The 11,710-nt window shown below is 32.1% G+C and overlaps 1 protein-coding gene across 1 annotated transcript; it reads left to right on the top strand.

Moving 5' to 3' along the window:
• The first annotated feature begins 9,011 nt into the window (after window positions 1-9,011).
• LOC116025198 (beta-amyrin 28-monooxygenase-like) lies at window positions 9,012-11,295 on the top strand. The gene is made up of 4 exons (XM_031266341.1): window positions 9,012-9,549; window positions 9,821-10,265; window positions 10,439-10,626; window positions 10,733-11,295. Exons 1-4 carry the CDS (start codon window positions 9,046-9,048, stop codon window positions 11,033-11,035), a joined length of 1,440 nt encoding a protein of 479 aa, XP_031122201.1. The 5' UTR covers window positions 9,012-9,045; the 3' UTR covers window positions 11,036-11,295.
• The last annotated feature ends 415 nt before the right edge of the window (window positions 11,296-11,710 follow it).

Genomic DNA, 11,710 nt, shown 5'->3' with positions numbered 1-11,710 from the left:
ATAATATATTAATTTTAATAAGTACATAATATGTTAATTATAATAAATACATATATAATTTATTAATTGCATATACATAATATCTAAAAACATAATAAGTTTCAATCAAAGTTATATCCCTCATTTATGTCAATGTTTTTAATGCTAACCATTTTGTATATTGTGCTTTTAGAGTTATACTATACAATTTTTTGGACAAAAATACCCTCGCCGTTATAACTTTCGTTATTTTTTCCATTAACTTTACCATGCACATGCATCCACCACATCTTTTCTTATATTATTTAATGATAATAATATTTGTAGACATTATATATTAGATTAATATAATAAATAAATTTTTTCATTTAGATTTTAATTAATAAGAATTTGTTAGTTATTTTTTAAAATATATATATTGGGTATATATTTTTGCGCATCGCACATACAAAAGATTATTGTTAACTATAAATGCATAATATATTAGTTATAATAGATAAATAATTTATTAACAGAAAATACATGTTAACAGTAAGCATATAATGTAGACCTGATCTATAATATTACAATTGATAAATATAGTTTTTGGGCCTACATAAACGGGCCTATGCCAGAATCATGAAGCTGAAAATATATAATTTGTTTAGAATTGAAGGGCAAATTTTTGTTGGCAAATTATACTGTGCACCACGGTGCACATAGCAATGTGCACCACGTACTTAAACGACGTGGTTTTGAGCATTGTAAACTAATCGTCTGTTTTTTTGGAAATCACGTTTTCCGTTTCGGTCGGTCTCTGTATTTATGTTAATATTCTGTGTGTTCCAGGCAATCACTCTGTGTATTCTAGGCAACCGTTCTGTGTATTATAGGCAACCGTTATGTGTATTCATGTTAGTAACACATGTTGTGATTTCATGTTAGTAACACATGTTGTGATGTGTTTGTGCATTCGAATGTTTAGGAGGATGAGTTCTGTGTATTTTGTGTAAATATTATGTGTATTCATGTTATTAACACAAGTTGTGATGTGTTTGTGCATTCGAATGTTAGGAGGATGAGTTCTGTGTATTTTGCGTCAATATTCTATGTATTATGGGCAAACATTCTGTGTATTCTAGACAAACGTTCTGTGTATTCTATATAATGATTATGTGTATTATAGATAATGAATTTCCTTGAGTCATTCGCGTCCACTAACATCTGTGTATTTTGTGTCAATATTCTATTTATTCTGGACAAACATTATGTGTATTCTAGGCAAACGTTCTGTGTATTATAGATAATGATTATGTGTATTATAAATAATGAATTCCCTGAGTCATTCGCGTCCGCGTCTACTAACACCGAAACAACGTCGTTTTACGTACGTGGTGCACATTGCTATGTGCACCGTGGTGCAGGGTATAACGATTGATTTTTGTTCGCCACGTTGAAAACGCCGTTTTAACGTTAAAAAAAAATAAAAATTCCGTGGTCTGCACGTTTATGTGTTAGAATAATGAATTTTTGCGATTAAATAATATTTTTATGAGTTAAAATAATATATTTTATGTGTTATAATGAAATTTTGATAATAAAATAATGTGTTTTATGAGTTAAAATAATATATTTTATTAATTAAAATAATATACTTTATGTGTTTTTTGATTGCGGTAGTTATGTGAACATCAGTGATTGGAACTGAAGAGACCTCAGATCAGATATGACGGCCGTTAGTAACCGCACTTCGCCCTCTCATCGGATATAATGATGAGAGTGGAAAACAACGGACGGATAAAGGACGTAAGCGACGGCATTATTGACTGATTTCTTTGCTTCAACAAGTTTGAATAATGACATGGTAGAATGTGTGTAGAGAATATGGTATGTGAAGTTGCGACCTTAACATAATAATGAAGCAATCACTCCAGAATATACATATAATATATCTTAATTGAGAAATAAATTTATGAATTATTATCACCTTTTAAGTATATGAACAAATTATAGTTTTTATTCTTTTTTTTTTATTCTTTTCATAAAATTAAGATGTCTTATGAGATTTTTTTATTTTTTTTTGAAATATGTCTTATGATAATTTTATATCTTAGGTTTGCTTATAAATAATCAATTACATATTTTCATGTTAAGAAACAAATATTAGGCGGCTGTCCTTATTTTAAAAAGAGGAACTCTTTTAAATTGATAATCAATTACATATTCTTATGAATTATTTTATTTTATTTTTGTTAACATATGCCACTTGCAAGCTTGCGGAATAGCAAGCTTGCAAGCCTGCAAAAAAGGTAGCCTATTGACTATTCTTTTTTATTTTTGTTATTTTATTTTTATTATTATTATTATATTTATAATATATAATATAATAATATAAAAGTGGAGTCACTTTTGAAAGTGTAAGAATATTATAAGAATGTAAAGAAAATAATAAAAAAATTACAAATTTGATGATGTGAAAGTATAACTTATATTTTTTAAAGTGAGAGAATATTACAGAAATAACAATATCCTTAAAAAAAATAAAAACATCACACTAATTATAATTTCAAATGACGTAACAATATGCTGCCATGACTAGATTCTTGGTTACATATTGCAGATTTTTTGCACTTATTTTTAAAATTGTATTTATTTATTCCGTTAAAAATGTTTTGCTCAAACAAATCAAGTTACATGTATAAAACGTTCTCACCAAAACCTTTCACCATATATATGACATGACAATGTACTATTTTTATTTGATTAATAACTAAATTCATATTTTAACTTGGAATGGGTCTACCAATTTGTGAGACTTATAAAATAAAAAGAATTTTATTGTCACGTGAAAGTGGGGCTTGTCAATCCGTAATACTTACAAAATAAAAAGAATTTTATTATCACATTAGATGGTTAAGGGTTTTAATAAAAGTTATTGGTTTCTATAACTTTATCCACTAAATAAATTATGATAATTTAATTTTAATTTTTGTTGGGTTGACTAGGAGGCATGAGCGAGGATAGTGGAAGAAAGAAAATGACTAATTGAGGTGAGAAATTGTTGTCACTATGGTATGATTCAATTCAAATATTTAATGGTATGGTGATTCGTCTCAACCATTTCTCGATTTATCTAACTTGGATACCTGGCCTTATCTGACTTGTTCTTCAAAATTTAGAATAAAGAAAAAATTTAGAGAAACTTATCAATATCTAATCACTATTTATTTGTCATTGACTAATTTTTTCTCTTTTTAGGAAAAATATAATTGAAATTGTATGTAGTTAATATATACATTTGTAATCTCATTAAGAACATGCCACATGCATATAACCTCCATAGACAAGTTCATCATGTCACCGACAACTCCAACTAATTAAGTTGGTCAATAACTACTGGTTTCAAATTTGATTCTTTATAACAATTGTTTATTATTAGTCTTTTTCATTTGATATGATCGGCTATGAATAACCTATACTAATTTATCTCTTTGTGATATCCTTTATTAGTTAGGATTACACGTGGACTTTTCCCTAAATTAAAGTATATGTCACATGTAAGTTTCGAGCTTTCGGCCTTAGTTGAGCTGGTCAAATTGAGCAGTGAGTTTTAACCTTGAGAGTTAAGATCACAAGTTTGACTCCCAATTAGGGGTCGCCTATTGGCCTCTCAATTGAAGTGATCAACCAAGCATTACCTAACCTAACTACCCCCCATCCCACCCCACCCCCTGGCGGCGTCCTTTATAGACTAAGACTTTGAAAACTAGTTTTACTCAGTATCTATCCTTAGATAGTTTTTGTTAACTTTTTTGTAAAAATAAAATATATGTCGCATGCCTCAACACATGCAATGTTTTACTATTAAAAACTTATTATCTTGAAAAATGAAAGATAACGCTGCACGTCTGCACGAGATCAATTAATAAAGATAGAGTAGCTGTTTTTTAAAAATTTACATTTAATCTATTTTGTAATAAGTTGATAGGAGTATATACTACTTTTTTTTTTTGAAAACGGAGTATATACTACTTGTTTATAAGTCTATTAATATATACCAAAAGCCCAAAACTTTGAATCTTTGGTATAGACTCCAGTCTTCTACAACTTCCTAGCTATTAATGATGTAAGACGAGACTATAACTTTCGTTTTTTAATTAATTAAATATTTAAATACTGAAGTCATTTATCCTAAGAAGTCTAAAATTGTTTGGACACAGAATGTCAATAGTACGTGGGAATAGGAAATCTTCACCTATGACCTATCCGCCTTGCTGCCTCTCATGTTCAAAAACTCAAGTCAAGTCAATATGGTACATATTTATATTTCTTTTCAAAAATTAAATAAACTATTATTATTATTATTATTATTATTATTATTATTATTGAGCTACAAATTAAGAATATTTTATTTGGTTACAGTTGATTGTTATCGATATTACATAAAAGATATTACAATCTTATTTGTGTACTTACTGATTTTAAAAAGAGTTAATTACCGATTTGGTCCCTCGACTATTGGGATTTCACCACTTTGGTCTTCGACAATTTTTCTTTCCCAATTAAGTCCTCGACTTTAAAAAAATTAACAAATTTGGTCCTCCGTTTATTTTGGTGTTAAACAGCCGTTAAATTAGGACCAAATTGGTAATTTTGTTATAGTCAAGGGACCATTTCGGTAATTAATTTTGACTGAAATGGTCCCTTGACTATAGTAAAAATTACCAATTTGGTCCCGATTTAACGGATATCAAATGGTAAAATAAACGGAGGACCAAATTGGTTAATTTTTTCAAAGTCGAGGACTTAATTGGGCAAGAAAAATTGTCAAGGACCAAAGTGGTGAAATCCCAATAGTCGAGGGACCAAATCGGTAATTAACTCTTTTAAAAATTATAAATACCTTTTTTCAAAAAAAAAATTTATAAATACCTTGTTTTAAAAATTAAAATTATAGATACCTTGTTGTACTCATGTGATCAATGAAAAGAATATGTATATATATAAGGAATGATTCATGATGTTTTGAGGTAAAATTGAAAATTGGTTTGATCCATCCATTTGGATAGATCAGAATATATATCAGATTGACGGTTAGGATTGTAAACAAAAAATAAGGGAAAAATAATTAGGGTTAGTTTTGTAAATATTACTATGTATAAATTTAATTAAAAGTTTGTAATAATTATAAAATTGACTTTATACTTTTTTCACTAAAATCATCAACTATCGGCCAACGCTGATGAACGTCTATGATTGATCCTCACTTTTTACCTGAGAGGTTGTTCTCACATAACCATCCCATATATATATATATATATATGGTAACACATGCATAGTTCAATTTGGAATTTGGCACAAACACGTGAATGAATGTTTTGAAAATAATATATTAAAAGTGCACTCCAATTAATTTAAACTTTTGAGTTAATTAGGAGATTTTATTATGAATTAGTAAAGAGTTTACATAATAATCAAGTAAAATAAATTTAATATTATATTAAAATGAAATGTAAATATTATGTAGTGATTTTTGTAAGAAAATATATGGTGACTTGTAAACTTAGGTTGAACCTAGCTAGCTAATATAATCGGCAAGTCCATTTCACGGTCATCTTGATTTAGATACATTGGACTGTAAAGATATCATCACATACTATCATATGATAAGTCAAAATAATATTGATGCGTAGCCTAAAAAAATGATCGAAATTGCAAGATTCATCTCTGACCAATAGTAGCATTAATTAAGAGTGTGCTAATTGGACTGTAAAGATATCATCACATACTATCATATGATAAGTCAAAATAATATTGATGCGTAGCCTAAAAAAATGATCGAAATTGCAAGATTCATCTCTGACCAATAGTAGCATTAATTAAGAGTGTGCTAATTTGATCTGAACAATATACTAAGCTATTTGGATTTGACCCTCCACTGTATGTTGAAAATTTGGAAACATCCAAAGTTACATTCAACCAAATTGTTTGGCATGGTTTGAGAAATACGTTTTTGGAAGAAAAAGAGGGCACAAATGAAGAAAAAAAAAAGAGCTACTCTATTTCAACAATCATCCTAATACACAGTTATCCGAATAATCTTCCCAATGAATCGACTCACTCTATTACAATGTAGTATCTGACCAGGGATCGAACATGTGACCTCTATTTAAAAGAGTAGCAGTTATGTCGCTTGACTACAAGGTTTTTGACAATGTATAAATATATTTGTAAGTCAATCTATCACTATATTATGTTATCTAAAAAAAAGTCTTTAATTTGTTTTTCCTTTTAAGTATTAAGTCATACTTGGCGTAATTTTAAAATTACAAAGTCTTTAAGAAACTGACAAATGAAGGCATATGTAGTATATATAAAATTAGTTGCAATTTTTTGACTTAATCAAGCTACGAACGTTGATTCATCTAATTTGACTGCAAATTCTTCATCAGATCACTAGCAACTAGCAATTGATCGTAAGTGACAAAGTAACCTAAAACCAATTCAATTCAATTATTCTTTATTCAATCTGCAGATTGTTCCTATTCTTGTTTTTAAGCTTTCGTTGTCACTCTTAATGCTCCATAGACTTTCTCGCTTGGCCGTTCCGATCCGGCGCGGCACTATTGTCTCTTGCCCAATTTCTCCCATCCTTTCGTTTACTTCAATCCTAAAATATTTCTTAAAAGAATATAAAAATAAAATTCGTTTGACTAAAGTAATATATATATGTTTGCAAAATTTACATTTTACTAAAACTCTCATTCCCATAGCTATCAAACCATTAGGTAATAAATGCATGCATGAATTTTGAAACTTTGATGATTTGTGACAAATGCATGTAATTGGTACGTGCAGTGCAGTGCTAGCTAGCCAATTTCAAGGCAACCAAATAATTCCATAGGTGGATATATATCTACCCAACTATTTTTTTTTATAGAAATATCTACTAACTAATTGATTGATAACTAACAACCAAGTAAATTGGTGTGGAAATTGTTAATCTAGTAGTTATATCGTGAACAAGGTGGCCTGGATAACTAAAATTTGACCACTTTCTATTTATAAAAAAAATTAATATAAAAAATATATCATTAAAAAACTCTAATTAATAGTTTAGATGACATTAATATTGATTTTTTATTTTTTTAAAGTAAATGTGTAATACATAAAGTTATTAGTGTAACTACAAAATTTCACTATTGTAATTATTTGTAAATTCACTATTGTAAATACATTAATTCAATATTATTAATGCCATTTTTATGTATCTGTAATATTATTTTTAGATATTTCAAATTTTATTTATCTACGATATTATTTGTATGTACCTAAATTTAATCTACAAGATGGACCAAGAATTTGCCGTGATAATATTGGTAGTCAATATGTTAATGAGACCGAACCTAAACGCACTTGATGCTTAATTGCTTAGAATAAAATATTAATTTTCATATTGACCATAAAGCTTATTTCCAGTCTTGTAAGAATACTGAGACTTTTCCTAATCCTTTTTTTTTTAATCGTATTTTAAAATGGCAAAAACTTGTATCACACCGTTTCACAGATCCTTGTTCAATTCATGAGATAAGTCGGGTCAAGATTAAATGTACTTTGTAATACTTATACTCATGGTTGAAACAATCGCTAGGCGCTCGGGGAGCGCCTAGCACCTAGGACGCCTAGCCGGGGATTAATCGGCGCCTAGGCGCCCGTGTATTTTTTTATTCTTTAAAAATTTGTTTAAGTATTTTTAATTTTTTAAAGACTAATAATTATAAATTATATAATACTTTAATAATAAATACTAAAATATTAAATATTAACCTAAAAATATCTAAACTTTGTACAATTTAGGATTATTTCGCTCAAAACGATGTTGTTTTGAGTGAAATAACCCATTAAAAAAAACAATAGTTAATCGACCGACTAGAAGGCCTAGTCGGTCTAGTCGACGCCTAGGCGGTCAGCGCCTAAGCGGCCTAGGCGGTGCTTTGGCGGCCTAGGCGGAGCTTAGGCGGCCTAGGCGGTCACCTAGCCGGCCAGCCGCCTAGACCACCATTTAATGTGATACGCTAGGCGGTTGACCAGCGCCTAGCGCCTAGGCGGGGATTAATCGGTGCCTAGGCGGGATTTTTGCAACACTGCTTATACTAGCAAATACAATACTAAATCTCGATCGACCCTACCTTTATTACATGTACTATGTACATGTATTCTTATAAACAAGATATATAGTAAAGATTCGGGGACAATTCCAACCGAATTGATTGGACAGAGCTCTGAATGAAAAGTGTTACTCAAAGCAATTCAAAATGATTGCAAATTTAGGTGACAAATCTCGATCGACCCTATCTTTATTATTTATTCTTTCTTTATAAAACGTATACATTATTTTATAGTAAAATATCAAGCTTAAAGAACACATGAAACAGTAGTTTATGAACTGTATTTGCCCATTTAATTACTTCTTAGGAGCCGCCATTGTAAAATATGGTCAATGCTTGGATATGTATAATCATTCGAATCTGCTTTAGTCTTTAATTTAATTTAAACCAATAAAGAAATATAGTACGTGGTCGGTCCACCTCCATTTCTGATCAGTGCGGCCAAGTCGAATAAATCCGTCCACACTCCACACAACCTTTAAATTAACGCAATAATAATAATAATAATAATAATAATAACAATAATAACAACAACAACATACCTTTCCCTTAACACATTGAAATTTCCAATTAAATATTCTTAATTAACAAAAGTTACGGGTAGACTTGGCCAGATTCCACTTTTTGTCCTTTTTGTCAATCAAGTCAGTATTATTTAATTATTTAATCGTTGTTTTTTTGTTCTAACACTTCCATAGTGTAGTTTTTAACCTTAACTACAATCGATCTCTAATAATTAATTAAACTGGCCAGGTGACCTGCCTGAATTCTTAACTCTTACCCACAATTTATTTTTTGGAATCAATTAAGCTGTACAAATAAATGGGTCCGAGTGCTTAGTCCAGTGTATATATAAGTATCCATTTCCATTACCATAACACTCATCTAATATACCAAAAAAGAAAACGTTACGTGCAATATGGAAGCGTTGTATGTCTCTCTTCTTTGCTTCTTTGTTCTATTAGTCTCCATTTCCCTCCACTTACTCTTTTACAAGAACAAGTCCTCCGGCGGTCCCCTGCCGCCCGGCAAGACCGGATGGCCGTTCATCGGAGAGAGCTTGACGTTTCTCTCTACCGGGTGGAAGGGCCAGCCGGAAAAGTTCATTTTTGATCGGATGGCCAAATACTCGTCCGCCGTGTTTCGAACACACCTCCTTGGAGAAAAGGCGGCCGTCTTCTGCGGCGCCGCCGGCAACAAGTTCCTGTTCTCCAACGAGAACAAGCTGGTGGAGGCGTGGTGGCCGGAGTCGGTGAACAAGGTTTTCCCGTCCTCGACGCAAACGTCGTCCAAGGAGGAAGCGATCAGGATGAGGAAGATGCTTCCTAATTTCCTCAAGCCGGAGGCCCTGCAACGCTACGTCGGAATCATGGACCATATCGCCCGCCGCCACTTCGCCGACGGCTGGGAAACTATGGACAAGGTTAATATTTTTTGAGTTCTATTGTCGTAATATTGTAGTATCTGTTCATAGACTAGATCGCATGACCACCATATAAAAAAGTTACTACATGTCATTTGAGCACAAGATGTTTAGCTGGATAAGATTAATATATTAAAGAGATTAATATATATATATATATATATATATATATATATATATATATATATATTCTTATTTTGTCATTATATATTTTCCCTTATTATTTAACTTCTTTCTAATTCTCAATATTATTCCGCAATATTATTAACAGGTTGAAGTCTTTCCTCTGACCAAACGCTACACCTTCTGGCTAGCCTGCCGGCTCTTCATCAGCGTGGAGGACCCGGCTCACGTCGCCCGGTTCGCCGAGCCATTCAACGCCATAGCCTCGGGGCTCATCTCCATCCCCATAGATCTACCCGGAACGCCTTTCCGACGAGCCATAAAAGCCTCGAACTTCATACGAAAGGAGCTGGTGGTAATCATCAAGCAGAGAAAATTAGATTTGGCGGAGGGGAAGGCATCGCCCACTCAAGATATTCTGTCGCACATGCTCCTCACCGCCGACGAAAACGGGAAGTTCATGCCTGAGTTGGAAATTGCCGACAAGATTTTGGGCCTTCTCATCGGCGGCCACGACACTGCCAGCTCTGCATGCGCCTTCATCGTCAAGTATTTGGCTGAGCTTCCTGAAATATATCAAGGTGTCTACAAGGGTAAGCATGCACATATATACCTACCTGAGTATATTTGAGTGAAAAGACAGGATCCATTCTGCACATATATATACATAGTTGTCCCTAACAAATTAAATGTATATTTTCATGAAATATATATTTGACATTTTATGATGAGATGAATAACGTTGTATGTAATTAATGATGAGCAGAACAAATGGAGATTGCGGAGTCAAAAGCTGAGGGAGAAATGTTGAGGTGGGAAGACATTCAGAAAATGAAATATTCATGGAACGTGGCATGTGAAGTTTTAAGATTGGCACCACCGCTGCAGGGTGCATTCAGGGAAGCCATTGCTGATTTCACCTTCAATGGTTTCTACATTCCCAAAGGATGGAAGGTAATAATTAATTAATTTAACTTAACACTACAATTTTATTTTTTTTGGGTTATATATCAGTCTAAATTAAGTTTGAGATATATATAAATAACAAATGTGCCCGCAGTTATATTGGAGTGCGAACTCGACACACAGAGATCCCAAAGTATTCTCAGAGCCAGAAAAATTCAACCCGGAACGATTCGAAGGCACTGGACCGGCACCTTACACATTCGTGCCGTTCGGAGGCGGGCCGAGGATGTGCCCCGGCAAAGAGTATGCACGGCTAGAAATACTGGTGTTCATGCACCACCTGGTGAAGAGGTTCAAGTGGGAGAAAATGATCCCAGATGAGAAGATTATTGTTGATCCAATGCCTATCCCGGCTAAGGGCCTCCCTATTCGCCTCTTTCCTCATCAAAAATCCTAATCCAATTGGAATATTTCAACCATCTCAATCCTCCCAAGCGCCCTCTTATATATAATTATACATGCTTGTTTGAATTTTCTAAAATGAGAATTAATATGTAATTAAATTGCATTAGTTACACATCGGACTTAGCTCCACTACTATACCATGTCATACGTACGCAGAGTGTTTTAATTGGTTTATTGTATTTTACTTGTATAAGTGATATTATTATAGCAAGTACTTTACCAGACTTTATATATGATGTTGAATTATACACACACATTTTTTTCATATACCTTAAACTATGATTAATACTTCTATCTACAATACAAATTCAAGTATTAGCTCTGATCTCTAAATCTTGTGGTTAGGGAGAGAAATCACTTTCGCATGCCACAAGTGAAAAAAGAGGCTGAGAATGGTCATGGGTGATGTTTGGCTCGATCTACGGATGCTTTGTGAAGTTGAGTTAGTGTGTTTCTATCTTATTGATTAAAAAAAAAAACTTTATTTTCATTGATTATGTGAGTTAATTGTCCAGATTAATAAAGAGTAAAAGTTATAATTAAATAAAAATAACAATAAAATAATGACAAGAAAACCCTCTCCTTCCCGCTCTAGTACCAGACTACCAGTGTACCACGTTGATTATTATGTGGTAATTTAGGCAAGTTGGAAGTAGACTTGCTAGTT

The sequence above is a fragment of the Ipomoea triloba genome, chromosome 1 (assembly GCF_003576645.1).
Source record: "Ipomoea triloba cultivar NCNSP0323 chromosome 1, ASM357664v1".
Lineage (NCBI taxonomy): Eukaryota > Viridiplantae > Streptophyta > Magnoliopsida > Solanales > Convolvulaceae > Ipomoea > Ipomoea triloba.
Note: the sequence above shows the minus strand (reverse complement) of the source record. Positions and strands in the feature narration are given on the sequence as shown.

Bases quoted from the DNA above. Each gene is read 5' to 3' on its own strand.
- LOC116025198 (XM_031266341.1), top strand. From the start codon at position 9,046: ATGGAAGCGTTGTATGTCTCTCTTCTTTGCTTCTTTGTTCTATTAGTC. The intron at 9,550-9,820 runs GTTAATATTTTT...TATTATTAACAG, and splicing joins GCTGGGAAACTATGGACAAG to GTTGAAGTCTTTCCTCTGAC. The intron at 10,266-10,438 runs GTAAGCATGCAC...AATGATGAGCAG, and splicing joins ATATCAAGGTGTCTACAAGG to AACAAATGGAGATTGCGGAG.